General features: G+C 37.0%; 1 protein-coding gene across 2 annotated transcripts in view; it reads right to left on the reverse strand.

Annotated features, from left to right (window-relative positions):
- Nucleotides 1-6,108: 6,108 nt before the first annotated feature.
- PAPLA1 (Phosphatidic Acid Phospholipase A1) overlaps nucleotides 6,109-19,703 on the reverse strand; it is a 298,948-nt gene continuing 285,353 nt past the window's right edge. For both annotated transcript variants that reach the window (XM_067135540.2, XM_068225069.1), the window contains exon 13: nucleotides 6,109-7,536. In XM_067135540.2, the coding sequence (XP_066991641.2) occupies nucleotides 7,197-7,536 (340 nt within the window). In that variant the 3' untranslated portion in view covers nucleotides 6,109-7,196. The remainder of the gene's footprint in view (nucleotides 7,537-19,703) is intronic.

A 19,703-nucleotide genomic window follows, 5' to 3' on the forward strand; every position in this document is an offset into this window, starting at 1 on the left:
ATTGCACATAAAATATGAGCAATACGTAACACACCTAGTGATTCAACTCATCCAGCAATTTTTTGAGTTAGGTCATGTCGATATTATACAGACCATGCTGTAAATATTCACAACTATCCACTAGTTCAACTGATCTAAGGTTGCCACATACACGGTCTCCCACATAAACTAATATCGAACACACGGTGTTTGTACTCTGTGCTATGGCAGTTGCCTCAGCTGAACTTACGTAGTGCATGGCCACCCTGCTTTAAGTGTGGAAGTGCCTTTCTACCTAGATTATACAGGCACTGCAAGTGGTAACCACATTCTGGCTAACGCGAGTGAGATCTGTCACTGTAATGTTTCTAATTTAATTTGTAATGTTTTCTTTCAGTTCCTTCAATGTGCGAGGATTTCTTCGATTCACTTTTTTTTTTCCAGTTTACCTCTCAAGTAAAAATCATCTGTTAGATCTGGAGAACAAGGGGGAAATAAACCAGCACTGATCACTCTGTATGCAAACACTTTCGAGATTGTGAGAAGGGAATCTTCTGATGTATGAGCAGGTGCTGAATCTTGTTGAAACCACCCATGCGATTTTTCTTCTTCTGTTAAATGATGGAAGAACAGTGTCAAAATGTCATCTTGGTACCTCTCTGCCTCTCTGCATTTACTACTATCTCAAAAAAAAAAAAGGCCCAATTTTTGTCTTGCACTAATAGTACACCAAACACCAATCTTACCTTATAAAAGATGCTGAAAGTGCCTTCCTTCCTAGGTTATACAGGCATTGCATCTGGTAACCATGTAATGAGGGACCATTAATATGAATCCAGGCCTCACCCGAAAAGAACACAAGCTGTGGGTCTAATAAACGATCATTCACCGATGCAAGATACCACTCACAATCTCTCACTCTTGTAGTTGGATCAGCAGGTTTTAAACAAAAGGCTGTGTAAACCTGTACAGTTTGATGTGCAACAGCTTTGTAGCTCTGTGTGCAAAAGAAACCGAAACTCCTATTTGTTGTGCTAATTTTGTGATTTATTTGGCGACCGTTCAAGATTTGCACCAATGTCATCTAGCTTTTCTTCTGTTAAAACTGTTCGTGTGTGAGCATGTTTTTTATTGAGCACTGAGCCAGTAGTTTCAAATTTATTTACAATCACCTGAATCTGTGCTCGTGAGGGTGACATTTCACCAGGAAATTGCTGAACAAATGTGTCGCGCACCCACCGTACTTAAAATAACTTTCACATGTGAAAATAAGGTGTTGCAATGATAAATGTCTCACCATAGTAACAGCTGAGATTCCGACTGGCGATTGATGCTTGTGAGGTCGAACACGTGCACGCTGCTTGCAAAGAATTGTGTAGAATACTGAAAAATACTGCAGCTTACGTATCGAAAAAAAGCCACTTGGACGGTCTTAGTTTATAAGGGAGACCCTGTATATGACAAATGAAATCACAACTTTTTTGATCTATGGATGCAGCTGGGAAGGAAAATTACATAATAGCCTATGTACAAATATAAACAAATTTATTTTCAATGTGATTTAGCACACCAGGCATATTTTTCTGACTGTTAGAAAGGTATGTTCAAAAAAGCAAAGCAAAAGCAAATTCATCTCCATATAGACCATGAAGACACTTGGAGAAGTGGAATGTAAAGGTTTTAACTATCTGAACCTCAGCACTAAGCGAGATGAGAGTAGTCAGCTATCTCTAACCCCAAGAATTAATCTAGCACTCATTTTTGGTGCAGGCTGAGTGAATGTTAGGGTCATGTGTCTTTTGAAACTAGGAAATTTTGTTTTTAAAATTTCTGACTTCGTGATGGGGAACTGAACCTACATCCTTCCGGATGAACAGAGCACATCTTGGCTAGACAACCCCTTGTTATACATTCCAGCAGGTTCTTATTTTTTTAAATACATATAATTCAGTACAACTGAAGTTTTTCATCACAGAGTGTTCATGAGGGAAAATATCCTGCTCTCTTCTCAAGCACAACTGCAGGTGTATGGAAACAAGGAATATATTTGACTTAGACTCTAACAATATTTTCAAATCGAAAAGCAAGCAAATACATATTTTAAAAAAATCTGATATCACATTCTTTTGTAGTGATACACAGTAAACCAAATTTAATATTGAGTTTGTCTTGACTGTTCACAGTAAACTGAATCATCATTTTTAAAGATTTCTCGTGGAATCCTTTCTTGGTACACAAAATAGGGACAGCTTAGATTTTTGGGACATATGGTAACCCTACACAGATCATGCTACTTTGTTCCTCCTGAACTAGTTTATTCTTCCTGAGACTTTTTTTTACACATATGTTCTAGATAGTGAAAATTCTTCTCTGCGTCAGAATTCTAAATAATAAAATATTTTCAACATTTAAATAGATGAATACTGATCGTAGTCAGTAAGCAGTAACAGTGGCATATGTCCCTGAACAGCTATATTTGATGTATTAATATAACAGAAATTCAGCCAGTCCTCTGTGGAAAATCCACCACAGGACAAGGATTCAGCCTTGTGCATAAATATCAGGACTTGTGAGAGCTGGACCATGGATGAGATTGGTGTTCACTAGACGGGAACTAACAATAGGCAAAAATAAATCCTCATTTCTTGAAGACTGTGAATATGACCTCACATTCTATGGGAAAAGTGCTATGCCCATTTCCTACAGCATGGCTTTTGACTCAATTGGATAGGATTCTATTACAGTCAAGAATCAATATCAAATCAACCTGCCTTATTAGGATGGATTGGTTTAGACCAATTTAGTCATCATTTCTGACCTTACTGAAGGGGGAGGGCTATCTTTAAAGACACTGTATGCTAACAGCAGTTAGCCAATTCTCAACTGCTCAGGAAGCACAACTTTACTCTAGCAGTACAACAGATGGCAAGAATGTTGATGCTGGAGAGGATCTACTATGGTAATCTTACAAAGGGTGGCCAATTCAAAAGCAAAGATATCGACGGGAAGTGGACACCTAATATATTTATTATGTCTATTCACGGTGATGTCACTGGATTTAAATCTACTAAGAGACCATCAATCCACAGGATGACATGTATCATCTGATCACCTGGATCCTATTTATCATAATTACGCATTTTATGAAAATAATATTTATTTATTTTACTCACTTTGAGTTTTCTATGTCATTTCTGTACATTTCTAGCATTTTATGTCTAACAGGCAGAGAAATTAGTCATGGTGACACTATAGCCCAAAACTGTGTTCATGTGATTTGTCTGTGGTTTACAGCCTTAAATTTGTCCTAGTAATGCAACCATGATCTTACAGGCAGATCATATTCTTTGTTGATCACATATCTGAAAATGGACAATGCCCAAACATTCTAACAGAGAACTCTACAGTCACAACTTTGAATAACAAACAAACCTTTTGTCCCTGAGATGCTAACATATTACATAATTTTCTTAACCCTTGATCACTAACCTCTCCCACAACAAACATTATCACTAACCATTCACCTGTGGGACTATGTAAATGAAACCATCAATATCTACAATTATCACCTTTATGCACATAATAAAAGTAAACCAAAACTTAAAAATACACATATACATGCACACTTTCCTATTTTCGAAGACCTAAAAGTCATTTCTACATAGAGCGCACTTGTTCAATTCTTGGTCACTGCACATCTCCATCATAACCAATACACTAAGAAAACATCAATTTCAATACCTTCAAAGGATAAAATTGCACAAATGTTTTTCTTTCATTCTGTTCTGGGTTAAATCTCTCTACCACTGCATTTTCTCCGACCGAGCTCGATAGCTGCAGTCGCTTAAGTGCGGCCAGTATCCAGTATTCGGGAGATAGTGGGTTCGAACCCCACTGTCGGCAGCCCTGAAGATGGTTTTCCATGGTTTTCCATTTTCACACCTGGCAAATGCTGGGGCTGTACCTTAATTAAGGCCACGGACGCTTCTTTCCCAGTCATAGCTCTTTCCTGTCCCATCGTCGCCATAAGACCTATCTGTGTTGGCGTGATGTAAAGACAATAGCAAAAAAAAAAATTCTCTGAAAACATAAGGGATCATGTTTCTTATCAGCAGCTTGGTTTACTAGTGCATACGGGTCCTACTTTGAGTATCTCTTATTAATATTAGCAAATGATGATTAACTTTAAGGTCTGTCTATTTGCTCTTACCTACCTACGTATCACTTAAACATTCTGAACAGGTATTTGATCGGTGGCTACCACATACTGTCCAACTGCAAGCAGTGCAAAAGAAGCAAATCTGCAACCTTGAAGGTGAAAAGAAAACTTTTTTCCTTCTTGTAAAGAAGCTCTTGCTCAGGTTTTTCGCACTTCCGTATTTACTTTGAGTATTTCACCTAACATTGCTCTCAGCAGCTGCAACAAATTTGACTGCGAAAGGCGGTGCCGAAGGCGAGGTGTAATCAGATCATCACCTAGCTGCTGTGCATAGATCATTTGCAAGAGTGATTTTTCTCCCATCCTCAGAATACTGTGGCAGTGTATTATGTAATCACTGACAAAGAACAACTTGATTATGTAGAAAGAAATACATAGAAGGCAGTATTCGGTCTTTCTTCTACAGCACATACCGTCATGTTATTAACCATTCGTTCCTCAGATGATGGCACTCCGTAATGAAATTAGGCAAAAAGGAACTTTCAGGCCTTCTCAGGTTAGGACGCATGCTGGGAAAGGTACTGAGAAGGAAAAGAAAAAAGTTACTGGAAGTGTGGGGGGAGAACATTCATCTCTCTGTGCGTCGTCCAGCAGACAAATGGTTAGTGATACAGGGTTAAGTGGCTCCTAAGTGGAATTGTGGGAGGATCTCTCTTCATGATTTCATGCCAACAGGAATATTATTTCATACCACTCAAGTTAACCACTATATATATATTTAATAATAATATCATTATTATTATTATTATTATTATTATTATTATTATTATTCCTATGCATTCCCAAAGCTGAAAGTAGTTGGAGAGACTCATTAACAAGGTAAAACTGGGAATAAAGAAAATTAATTTTCAACTGAACTCCATACATTAAATAAATGACTTCGAATACATTGACTGAATTTGTGATTTATTTTAGCTTTGTTTTTCTGAAGTAACTATATCACCACAATGTAGATCAAACCAGAAATATCCTTCATTCCTTTACAACCATAAATTGTAACGATGAAAATATTGTAACACAGAATTTATAACAGTGAAATCAGTTGCATAAAGGTGAATCTGTTAATTATGAAAAGATAATCTCTTTTAGAGTAATTCTCAAAGTTGAGATTTTCCCTTCCTGTACTCAGTCCCTTAATTAGACTTTCCACAGTATGAATTGTAGAGTGAAGCAGATCCAATGCGATTCTTCCAATGTACTTTATATCCTCTTACTTTCATATTTAAATAAACCTAAATTTTATATTATTAAAAATGTTTATATACAAAATAAAATTGCCTTTTAAAATATACAGATTGTTATAAAATTTACAGCTTAAAAATTCAACCAAAGCATTCAAAGCCTTTATTTTACATCTAATAAATAAACTCTCTGCTTTCAAAAAATGATGAAACATATTTTAGTTACTATTTTCACGTTGATTTCCTCTCCATTATGAATCATTACCACAACATGAATTTCAATACTGAAGAATAGAAAAATAGAGAAAGCAAAAAAGAAAATAACACAACTTCATGAAAGCTTGGTTACTGAATATTATAAAAATATGACAAACACATCTAAAACTTTATAAACTTCACTAGGACACAAATTATACAAAACTGATACAATGCATGCACTTTTCTGGTTTTGTTTGTCATATGAGGAGAGAATCAAGTACCAGTAAACCATTCTTGAAACAAAACCTAAATAACTTACGAGTGCCTTATCATTAATACTGATACTATGCTCCATACAGAATTTCACATTTGAATGTGCAAGATTAGGGCTATATACAAGAAGAAGAAGAATCATATCACACAATGGCAATTGTTTCAGCAGCAATGATACATCAGATGTTGAATGAATACAGGAATTGTTATAAAATTTTTGTGAATGCATGATCTTCTGTCAATACAATACAATACAATACAATACAACGAAAGAGAGGCAGAATAAAACTGGAATCTGAGACAGAAGGACCCCTCTCTCAACAAGTTATCAAATAAATTTTCTTTCAGATTACCTTTTCATGTACACTTCGTTTCTTTACCAAAGTTCACAAGCAATGGATGTATATAGGGCCTTTAATGCAGGCAGAACGCAGGTGGACACTGTCCCCATACTTTGGTGCAGCGGGAAACTGCTTTATCCACGGAAAACATTACTTTCCTGGCTCTACTAGCATTTTTCTTAGTTAAATGTTTGACAACATTGCCTGAGATCTGCAACAACTAACTGGGGTACTCCAACACAATATGCCAAATTTATTACTCTTTCGGTAGCTAGTAATTTAAAAAAAAAAAAAAAATTCAAAGAGAGTCCCCCACTTCTTTTTGTTAGGAATCAAGCCCTGGATGTGATTTTAAACATATGAACACATTTTACCATTCACCATCATCCTACTTTGTTACATGGAAATTTTTCTCTGCAAACACATGCTGAAGAAGGGCTTGGATGTATTTCCCTCCACAAGTACATCAAATACCCTCCACAACTAATTTAGACTTCATTCTCTAAGGCTCTGTAATTCCAGTCATAATGGAGAGATATAAAGGCCCAAAGAGAGGCATATACAAATTTGAATACGATTTCTTGAAGGATATTCTCAGGTTTTCACTTGTTCTCAAACTACCAGCTCCACTCATTAAACAAAGTACCGGTATCTTTGTAAGTCAATTAACTAGCAACTCACTTATCATAATACAATAATTTGCAGATGCAATATTGTTAACTTTTTATGATAAAAATAATACAAGCAATAAATAAAACCCTTAATAACAAAATAACATTAATAAACTCTGGAAGAGGCAAAACTTTGCACAACCAAGAAACATCTCTTCACTTACAAACTAAGCTTATGATTTATACAACCATTCCAATTACAAAAGTTAAAATTTACACTATTTATAGTTCTTATGTACTTTACATTATTCATTAAATTACAGTTTTATTAATAATCATTTTATTTACAAAAACTTATGTATAAAACATTTTTCTTAAAAAAAGAGGAAAACATTTATTTCCTAACAAAACCTGCAACTGGAGGTGGACCCAAATGCTTATTTTCTGAAGGTGGTGCTGTAGGATCCATTCCTAATATTGGCTGGCTACTGGAGGGCACTGGAGACTGGCTATAGGAAGGTAGTGTTCGAGTGCTGTGATGTGATTCATCTCCCACAAAACTGGACATGCTAGGCCCTGTTAATACCAAACTGTCTTGATATGGTTGGCTATAAGAAGAGGACGAAGCTACCTTCTCATAAGAAGAGTTTGACTGAGGAACATTGCTGTCAGCAGATATACCCATGGCACTATAGATCTCCTTCAGTATCATCAACATTGTATCTTCTGATTCCCTATAAATAAAAGAGTGAACAACTTTATATCTTTCAAGCACAGTAAAGTATCAACAACTGCAAGGAAACTACAATAACAGCAGCAGAAAACAAGAAAGGAATGCTATCTACAAATTACAGCCACATTATCAGAGGTACAACTCTGGTTTTCCCTGTCATCTCTCATTCCAGCAACACTCTCCAATATCATTCATTTTATCTGTCAGTCATTCATCATTGCCTCAGAGGAGTGCGACAGACTTCGACAGCTGGCACAATTCCTATCCCCGGTCAAATGACTGGAAACAGGCTGTGGACTTTCATTTCATTTATCAGAGGTACAGTAAACCCTCAATTTAATGGACGTCGATTCAACTGACTTGGGATATATATATATTTCAAACGAAACTTTAAATGTATGATTAACATTCTATAAAACAATTTTGCTGCAGTAATAACAATGGCATGTGGCCTCCAGAGAGTCCTGGTGCAGGTGTTTTGAGTTGACGCCTGATAGGCGACCTACACATCTGTGAGACCGGGGCCTTAACTATGATAAATTCTAATGCTTAAGATGGCATACATGCGCGCGCACACACATCCCTCAAACTATTGGAATTAACCAACGAAGGTTAAAATCCCTGATCCAGCTGGGAATCGAACCCAGGACCCCTTGGGCCAAAGACCAGTACGCAAACCATTTAGCCATGGAGACGGGCTTTACTGCTGTAATATGGTTGCCATTTAGTTAGTAACTGAATGAGGTTGTCAACAGATGGTGGTAGCGGCAGGTAGAGGACATAGAAATAGATTATTGAAGTGTGATGTCCTCTCCTTACTTACACACTCATGTGTTCCTTCAGTCGCAATTCATCTTTGGGCTCGTTTGTGATCTGCCTGCTACTGTAAGATATGTAATTATTGAGCATGTGTTTTGCAGTTACAGTTTTCTTTACTAACGCAGACATGTACAAAGAGTTGAGAGAAAATGCATCACTCAAAAACTCAAACTGATAGGTGCCCTAAAAGCCCAGGAGCTAGTGCCCATTTGACCTTTAACCAATGCATGTGAGGCTCACAATAATTTACTATCGAAAAGGAATCATAGGTTATAAATAATTTAATAATTATAATAATTAATTTAATAATTATATTATCGAAAAGGAGCCCAAAAAATTGGTATGTGTGAACTACAGGAAGAGTGAACTCCTCTAAATAAATCTCAGGATAGGAATGAAGAGTGCGCTCTGGGCAGAAGTGAACAACAGAGGTCTTCGCAGTTGAAAACCAAAAGCCATCTTTCCCTGTTCCACTCTTCTAATAGTTTGTTGTAATCATCGCTCTGGGACTGCCATTTTTTGAGAGCTATAAAGCAGACCAAAATCGTCCACATATAGCGTCGGTACTAGAGCTGAACTAGCAGCAGTGACAATACTATTTATGGCAATTGCGAACAGAGTGACACTGTGTAAAACAAGCCCAGATGTGAAAAACACATATGTTACAACAGGAGGTGCACACACAGACTAGAAATGGGTATTATAGGCTGAGAACTGTCCACTGCATGCCAAGACACGCAATAGCACATTTGGCAGTGGAGTATGATATTGGACAGGGCTTAAGGGTATGAAGATTCAAATCCCATTAAATACTTTTTTTTATAAACAACCAATTATCTGGGATGTGGCAAGGTTGCATACTTCATAGTGTCCACGGACCGATTTATTTCACCCTGAAAGGGCGTTGGAATCGTGGAGCAGGGTTCGAAGAGGCTAGAAAACATTTGATAGGATTGCGATTACTTACGTCGTTTAACGCAGCACCTGCTCAGCTGACAGTTTTCATGGCCAGTACAGAAATGCATGCAATGTTGAAAGGACTGTCTAGCATGTTGAAACACCTCTGGTGTAACAGATCATCATGACTCAGTGATGAACTGTCTAAGGTGATAAGGACTAGCCAACTCCAGTGCATAAAACAGTTGTTTTACATGGCCCCACAGGAAGAAAAAATTCTGCGGTGTAACATCGGGCATGCCAGGGGACAGGTCCTCCCCTTATTGAAGCCACATCATGCAGTGGTCATGAAGTGGCACATGTTCCAACAATGGTGAGTTCATTGTGGAGAAACCGCAGATAGTGTGCTACCATCAGATGGCCCTCAAAGAAATGGGGACGGATGAGTTAACCATCCACAATCCACAATGCCACAATATTGTACAACACTGTACCTGAAAAGCTGCTTGTCATACCCAATGGAGGTTATCCACACTCTAGTTGCACATATTGTGGCGATTAATGGTTTCATTGTTGTAGAACCGTGATTTGTCTGTAAATAACATGGTCACTGAAAAGGCAGGATGAATTTCATTACATGCAATAGGATCAGTGTCCACATGCTGTAAGGCCCACTGACAGAATGCTACCCAGGCTTCAAAATTATGACTGTGGAGCTCCTCTGGTAAAAGCAGATGTATGGGTGAAATCTATTAGTATCCTCATAACAGATGTCTAGCTGATTTTAGTCTCCTGTGCAATGGCCCCTGTGCTAGTGTGAGAGTTATATGTTGGATAGCATCCAACACAACCTCTTCATTGCAAGCACTCAACATAGAATGATTTTAAACAGGCCATGTCCTTCCCAGGGACACAGCTGTATGCAGATGTTTCTCCACACACCAAAATGTTATGCCTGCATAGTGTTCTTGATACAGGCGTTGTGCCTGATAAGCATACTGTCTAGCTTCTCCACAGATGAGTAGCATATCCACACACTTGCTGGAGGTATACATCATGACGGAGGGATTTTTTTTCAATTAGCTTCACGTCGCGCCAACACAGACATGTCTTATGGCGACAATGGGATAGGAAAGGCCTAGGAATGGGAAGGAAGTGGCCGAGGCCTTAATTAAGGTACAGCCCCAGAATTTACCTGCTGTAAAAATGGGAAACCATAAAAAACCATCTTCAGGGCTGCTGACAGTGGAGTTCGAACCCACTATCTCCCGGATGCAAGCTCACAGCTGCACATCCCTAACTGCATGGCCAACTCGCCCAGTGAGGGAGTGAATAAGCTTTGTGATGCGTTGTGACCTACCTTGAAGGAGGGAAATTCACAGAGCTACATACCTACCTGCCACCACATGTTGTTATCATTCCAATGTCCGACTCGTTGGCTGAATGGTCAGCATACTCACCTTCGGTTCAGATTGTCCTGGGTTGGGGATTTTAACTTTCATTGGTTAATTCCATTGGCTCGGGGGCTGGGTATTTGTGCTGTCCCCAACATCCCTACAACTCACACACCATACATAACACTACCTTCCACCACATTAACATGCAGTTGCCGCCTACCCTCATCAGAGGGTCTCCCTTACAAGGGCTGCACCCGGCTAGAAATAGTCATACGAAATTAATTATTACTAGCAGTTTCCTGCTGGCTCTGCCCGCAATGTACAAAGTATGGTGGTGTTCTTTACTATCCTCACAGATGTATTTGCAAAGTTTACAGTTAATGAAATAAAGCACATGATCTGCTGTTGTAATAGAATGTCAACAAAACACTTGAAAATACATCACACAAAGAAAGTGAATTAAACGTTCCTTGGAAAAACACTATGCGCCGAACTGTTAAAAAGTCCTTCAAAGATCTTCGTCATGGAGACAAATGTACTCATAACTTTTCTCAGAATCTACCAATTTAAGTAGTTATTACCTCAAAAGAAAGCGCTTAATCCAATGAGCGTCTTTAGACCAAAATGAACTGTGTACCTCAATTGGAATGAAAGATATGATTGCTTCAATGAGAAAAAATGTTGAAGAAATGAGACGTCAAATTGAATGTGCACTCATAACTTTCCTCAGAATCAACTAATTTTGAATAGTTAAGAGCTGAAATGAAAGAGCTTGATCCACTGAGTGTTCTCAGGCTAAAACGAACTCCGTACCTCAATTAAAACCAAAGATATGATTGCTTCAAAGAGAAAAAAAATTGAAAAATCAAATAATTTGGGGAAGGTGGAAGTTAAGTGATTAATGTACCTGATGACAAATCTGTGCATGAATAACTTTCAGTTAAAAAAAAAAAAAGTAATGAAGGAAATCGACTAGATAAATGGCCGGACTGACCGACTTTAGTTTTCGTAATAATTTTTGGTATATAGATTATCGATTATCATTCCTTTTTTTTCCCCCCCCCCCTGCTATTTGCTTTACGTTGCACCAACACAGATATGTCTTACGGCGACGATGGGATAGGAAAGGCCTAGGAATGGGAAGGAAGCGGCTGTGGCCTTAGTTAAGGTACAGCCCCAGCATTTGCCTGGTGTGAAAATGGGAAACCACGGAAAACCATCTTCAGGGCTGCCGACAATGGGTTTCGAACCCACTATCTCCCGATTACTGGATACTGGCCGCACTTAAGCGACTGCAGCTATCGAGCTCATTGATTATCATTCCAATGGGGCACACTTTTCCCTATCTCTGTCCTACAAAGCTTGGAACCCGTACGACATACCTAACTGGAATGTTGGTTGCCTGTGTCCTACGCACAGACCATCACCTCCTCATCCTTGTCCAACCCATCTGCATACCCAATCCCACCATACCAATGGCCCTTTTCAGGGCCACATAAACGAATCAGTCTGTAGAAACTATTAAGTATGCAACCTTGCCAGATTCCAGGCAATTAGCAGTACAAGAATACAAAATCACTTGCGTGGGATTTAAAGCTCCATTCCCTCGAGCCCTGTCCACTATAATTTCTCCGACTGCACCACTGCTAAGTGAGCCACTGCGAGGCTTGGCATACAGCGGGCAGTTCCCAGCTTATACAATACCTGAGCTGTATATGCACCTTCTGTTGTAACATACAAATTACATGTATCTGTGCTCGTTTTACAGATTCGTTCAGGGTACTAATAATGAATTCATAATGGCACTCACGATTTTTGCTGTCTTCTACTAGCCCATAACCACACACTTCATTATATTACACCACATTGGGGAGAGAGACTGATGTTTTTCAAAACTGTAATAAATGTGGCGGGTTGCATAAAACTGGATCGCAAGGGGTGGGTGAACCACCTGATATAAACGATTGGGTCATTTATAACCTGATAAGCATTTGCTCAGATATGGGGTTATGAGATTAGCTGGAAATTTTTTATCAGGCAACAATTTACTTTTTAAAATACATTGAAATCTTGACACAACGATACCGGGCGGACCAGAGAAAAATATTATTGTAGTTTTGTTATATCAATGATTTATCCGTTATTCATTCACATTTTGACAGGAGTACAGATAAACCCTATGACTGAACTACATTAATTACCTCACAATTCACAACATTTAATTCCGACAAAGATGAGATTTAAGAGCATAAAACAAAGAATACACAAAAGCTAAAAGTAGAATAGCTTAACTCATATTCAATCAGCAACAGTATACTGTACACTGTTATTTACTATGTTAACTCATTTTTGTTCTGTTTGATCAAACTTGTTTTTCACATTAGCAAAGAACTACAATATTCAGAGCAATTTATTGTTGTCAGCAGTGCTCAACAGTATTGCAAACATCGGAAATTATAAGTCATAAATGAAAGAAAAGTTCCACCTAATCAATACTATTTTATTATCACATGTAGGACTGGTTTCGACCTCTCGGAAGGTCATCCTCAGCTACACTAGAATTGCATTTACATACTATGCCTCATATTGAGAGTTAATGACATAATCTAGAATTCAACAATTTTATAGTGGTAATACCCATGCTAAGAATTCAATGTTTTACATAGTTACAATTACAAAAATTAATTGCTCTTATTACACTCAATGTACATATGTAAGAACTAATATGAGTTCGTCTTTTCTTTAACGTGATGAGTATGTCGGAGTAATTTTTAACATAGGCATTTGCCTAGTCAGTTTAATGTATCTCCAATCTTATGAATATTTAGTCCTGTATGACATGAACTTAGTTGAACAATTGTAAAATAGCCAGTATTATAGTCGTTTTAACAATAATATACACTAAATATGTGTTGATAGTTCAATAAAACAAATGACTAGCCAAAATAAAACATCAGTAAACATGGTTTAATGTGCTTGACTGCACTGTTGATTGTCTAATGCGGCAGGTAACAGTGGTTCTTGCGTTGTACAGTTCGTGTTATATTAGAATAATAAGAAGTTAGCCCTTAAACAGAACACTTAAACACATTAAAACAATAAAAGTCACAATAAAAAATTAGTAAACATGGTTTAACGTGCTTGATTGCACTGTTGACTGTCTAAAGCGGCAGGTAACAGTAGTTCTTGTGTTGTTACAGTGCGTATTATGTTAGAATGATGTGAAATAGCTCATAAGCAAAACTCTTAAACTCATTAAAACATTAAAATCACTGTAATGTGTGTTGGACATAAACTGCAGACAGCCAAGCAGCAAACATCTCAACCACCCCACAGCAATGTTCACCATCATAAGAAAGGAAAGAGCCACCATTAACGACCTTGGATTCAAAAAGTGAACAATTTCTAGAACATTATTCAATGTCAAACAAATAGGACTATCCACAAGTTACAAATACTAAATTGAAAAGTGGTTGAGTAATATTCAATGCATATTGGCAATGATTATAATAATTTAAGCTTATAACTTGCAAACAACATAAGAAGGTGCCTGTCACTTATTACTTTGGACTGTCAATTGAAGTTTCATAAGATATTCATAAGATTGGAGATCCATTAAACTGACTAGGCAAATGCCTATGTAAAAAATTACTCCGACATACTCATCATGTTAAAGAAAAGACAAACTCATATTAGTTCTTACATATGTACATTGAATGTAATAAGAGCAATTAATTTTTGTAATTGTAACTATGTAAAACATTGAATTCTTAGCATGGGTATAACCACTATGAAATTGTTGAATTCTAGAGTATGTCATTAGCTCTCAATATGAGGCATAGTATGTAAATGCAATTCTAGTGTAGCTGAGGATGACCTTCTGAGAGGTCGAAACCGGTCCTACATGTGATAATAAAATAGTATTGATTAGGTGGAACTTTTCTTTCATTTATGACTTATGGTGACTATCAATATGGAACAAAAATGAAATTTATTAATCAAGATCAGAAATTATAGTTTGTTTCATAATCTTTACAGAAGGAGAAGTATACAAAGATCTTATTGTACCAAATAACCCAATAATTCACTGGAACATAACCAAAATTCTAAAGAAATTTAATGAGTGCTTTACAAGATAGCTCAATTTGAAAACAACAATGGCTCATTCAAATTTCTGCTCTTCAAATGACTTTTTTGTGATCCCTGAAGCCATCTCTTTTCAGCTTCGACTGAGTTAATTTATAACTGTTAGGCTCTTCAGTGTGCCGAAGCTAATTTTGAATCTGTTACAATGTGTCTTCTTTCTTTCAGGTAGTTTATAAAACTGATTTATTCAAAATTAGTTTCAGGAGACTGAAGAGCCTAACAGTTACAAATCTTCAAATGATGGTGATCTGTCTTCCTAACTCTTTCACAGTTCGTATTATCGTAGCATGGAGAGGATAGCATGACAGCGGGGTAGGAAAAATTAATTTCAATACAGAGACTTTTTGTTGTCGAGAGTATTATTAAATCAAGATGAATTTTACACTGAATTAACCCTTTAAAGCATAGTGGTTTTGATTGAAACCACCTAAAATTTTATTTTATATTTTCCTTATGCCTTAGTGTATTATTTGATACCACCTCTGTGAGGTGCTGTTCTCTGGTAATGATTTTTGAAACTGATGAAATAGGATGATATGTATAGAAATTCCATGGAGATATTTTGTGCTTGAAGTATTGTGTAGCAGTTGTTTTGAAAGTGTAATTTCCTTTGGTGTAATTTGATTTGATTGTTTGCATTTCAGGTACATTTATTGTTGTGATATCTAAGAAACTAATTGAAAATAATAAATACATGATAATTTATGAAGTTTTAAGTTTAGAGAATGTACGGAAATGTGGACTGCAGCTTATCGCATGTTGAGCACCATAACCTTACATTTTTGTTCAGAGCAGAATGTTGAGAAGTAAGTTAGGCAAGAAGGAAATAACTTAACTGTTGAAAGATATTACGTCAGATGGGGAATCGGAAGACGATGACAGTGATCCAGGACGTGATATGAAGATAGTGAAATATATGCTATATAGTGATAGTGATGTGTGAATAAGACCAAGGACACCAGTCATACGTGAAGGCTTAGAAAATAATGGTTATCACATCCATTTCAGCAATTATTTTACACGCTTAGCACTAGTCGAGAAACTCAAATCAAAGGGACTCCTTTCCTGAGGAACAGTAAGGATTAACTGGAAAGGGATTCTAGCTCTGAAACATGACAAAGAACTCGAGAGGGGTGAATGTACAGGCAAGTTAGATCTGATGGTATAAGTTGTGTGAAATGGAAGGACAAGTGTACAGTGATGTTCTTGTCAACTATGGAATCACCTACAGAAGTAACCACAGTAAACAGAAAAAACTCAGATGGTAGTGTTACAGAAGTAACATGCCCAAAAATTGCACAATCTTACAGGAAATAAGGGACGTGCAGACAATGCAGACATGCTAAAATCCTTCTATGCTCTTCATAGAAAGTCAAAACGATCATGGATGCGATTATTTTGGCATTTCGTTGACGTTTCAGTTGTGAATGGTTATATTATGTACCGCTTAGGTAATGCAAATAAGAATATGCGTCTGAAGGATTTTCGTAGAAATGTTGTCTCTGGCCTAGTAGAAAGTAAGAGTTTCAAGGAGTCTTATGGCCCATCTACCACTCCTAAACTGATGAGTTTTAAACCTAAAGTGGCAGCAGAGAAAGGAAAGCCTGAAGCAAAACACATGCCAATACATGGGTCTCAAAACACTGTGGACAATGCAGTACGAAGACGGCATGATGGGATTTGAACCCACTATCCAGTGTTGTCAACTTATATTTTCAAGATCCGCTAAATACTACTAAAAATCCGCTAAAATTCTGCCAAGAAATCCAATCTCAAATAATAATAATAATAATAATAATAATAATAATAATAATAATAATAATAATAAAAGTAAATATCTCCACTCACCTGATCTGTGAGTTTCACTGGGATTAACCCCGTGCCTGCGAGCCGGTGAGCTAAAACTTGTAGGCGTTTTACTGCCGGGTACAATCCCCTACCTCAAGGGCCACACACAGAACAGGCCGGTTCATTAAACGGTCTTCCTTCATAGCATAAATATAAATGCTACTTTTTCAAAGTTTCATTATCTGTCGTCATTCGTCAACTAAGAGATAAGTACCCTTTCCCCACGCATTACAAATTGATGATACCATGATCTCATAACATCAAATCAAATTAACAGGTTTTTCCTCATGTGACTGCTAGCTCCTGACAAGAAATACGAAATAGCTCAGAGACAGACTAGAGCACAATATTTTTTAAAAAAAAGGAAAATCTATAAAACGCTAAATTCCGCTAAGATAAATGTAGAATTCCGCCAAAAAATTCGCTGTCCACTAAATGGTATATTTCTCCACCGACAGTCTTCTAATTCCGCCAAATTTAGCAGAAAATCCGCTAAGTTGGCAACACTGCCACTATCTCTGGAATGCAAGCTCACAACTACACAGTCAGAACTAAGTAGCCAACTCATTAAATACTCCAATAATTACTGTAGCTATGTGTTTAATGTGCCTTCAAATACTATTAATCTCTAGACACCTTAAGTATTCGAGTTCAGTCCTGAAAAGAAATTCTTTCAACATGCTAGCAGTCTGCTGACATGGGTCTTGCTGCTCTGAGACTCAATAATAGTAAAAGACCAGCACATAATCAGTAAAGCTACACTTTCACACCAGTGATACTCCAAAATATTTGTTTCCAGTCATACCGGAAGACTGTGACAGTTACTACAAGCCAGCTTGTTTTTACAACTCAGTGTTCAATAGAAAACATCCCTTTCCTCCAGCACTAGTTAGGATCAACACACTAGATTTTCCTCTGTGGATTAGCAGTAGGGTATCAGCCTCCTGATCCGAAGATTGTGGGTTCAAACATGGCAGAGTAATCAGATTTTTGAAGGGCTGAGAAAAGGCTATTTGGCATTCCATGTTGTACGATTTCGGAGACACATTTGGTGTTTACCTGATAAAATTAATTAAAACTCAGCCAAAGAGTTTTGGTTACAGTATTTTCTGTCATCTTGTAGAGTAAAATGAAACATTAAAACTGACACAGGGGAAGCCTAAATGTTTTTAAATCAGAATGCCCGCATACAGTAATAAAGGCCATACAATAATGATTATAACGAATTAGTTAAGAACTGATAAGAGAAAATGATATGTGTAGAAAGAAGAACAATTAAAATTTGCTACCAGTATATTTACATTGTTAGATATATAAATTTTACCTGTTCTAATCATGGATACTTTTATTATAATTTTTTGTTTTCATATTATAACCTTTCAATGGATTGCGAGTCGTAGATGAAGGAATCATTGAAGTTTATAATAGTATGGAAGCTATTTGAAATCATGTGAAAGTATACATCCAGTCAATTTACGTCCAGATACATTGATAATTCGAAGTAAGTCGAAGTACGTGGTAAGCTTTAATTAAAAAAATTAAATATATGAGAATTCATAAGCTCTGAACCCCATGGTATCTAACGAATTCACATCCAGAAGTTTAATATTGAAGTACAACCAACTACTGTTGAATGAAAAGGACTATATTCAACGCGAGAGTAAACTGATTTCTTATGTGCAATGTTCAGTTCCGATAACAGTTTATACAATAGAGGCCATGGACTGAATTAAATATTATGAATGATACATGTCAAGTTCACCTTCGTTTGCACTAGTCATGCCTATGAACATCTACAAGTGATTGAGAATTTATGAAACGATCGATTAGGACACAATTGAAGAAAACAATATGAATTATTGGGTGCATTCCATTGTTAGCATTCCTGATTGTGAGAGTAATTTATGTCAAGGAGAATGTTCCTTGAACATCAGAAATATTAAAAAAGAGGTTATATGGTAACAATTTATTCTCAAGTATAAAACCGCACGCAATTATATTATTGTTATTATAGAATAGGGTTTTGTTTTTATTAAAAACAATGCTTTTTTTTTTTTCTAGTGGCTTTACGTCGCACCGACACAGATTGGTCTTATGGTGATGATGGGATAGGAAAGGCCTAGGAATTGGAAGGAATCGGCCGTGGCCTTAATTAAGGCACAGTCCCAGCATTTGCCCAGTGTGAAAATGGGAAACCACGGAAAACCATCTTCAGGGCTGGCGACAGTGGGATTCGAACCCACTATCTCTCGGATGCAAACTCACAGCCGCGCACCCCTAACCGCACGGCCAACTCGCCCGGTTAAAAACAATGAGAGAAGGAGAATGAGCATCGACATTGACACACACAGACATGAATGAGATAAAAGCTGGTTGCAGACTAAATTAATCTGTATAGTTATTATATGCTAATAAGTAAAGTAGATTGTAAAGATATAAAGCATAGCATTTAATAGAAAAACAAAAGGCAAGTGTTGTATCAAAACGTTAATATATCTGTTTTTTGGTGTGTGATACTGTACTAATCGTTTTATATAAGTTGCAGGTTGCATCATACCAGGTCAGATGGAGAATTGTTATACTGAGATATCCACTAGTATGGTCATGCAGGCCTAAACCGGGTTGGGATCCCGGCGGGTCTGGAAAAATGTATTGAAACAAACAAAATGATAATATTCCAATGACCAGAATGATGGAGCTGTGTCTTCAAGAATTAGTCAGATACAATGAGAACCAAAAGCTTGTCTTTTTTCCTATTCTGTTAGAATTGTACACTAAGTAGATGGAGATTTTCTTTCACGTTTATAACTGTGACGTGTTATATGTAAACACAACTTGAGCGATGCTATAAGATCATCTCTAAGCATCTTATAATATTCGTGCAGTGCAATAATCCTCTTAAATAATAATGGCATAATTGGAATCATAATTTATAATGCGCTATTTCATCCGGTTTCGAGCACACAACCATGGATTATGATACGGGAATTTTACTAGGAATTAATTGATCGTTTTCTGAAGTACGGACTTCCTAACTAATTCAATGTGCCAATCAATACAT

The sequence above is a fragment of the Anabrus simplex genome, chromosome 1, assembly GCF_040414725.1.
Source record: "Anabrus simplex isolate iqAnaSimp1 chromosome 1, ASM4041472v1, whole genome shotgun sequence".
Classification (NCBI taxonomy): Eukaryota; Metazoa; Arthropoda; class Insecta; order Orthoptera; family Tettigoniidae; genus Anabrus; species Anabrus simplex.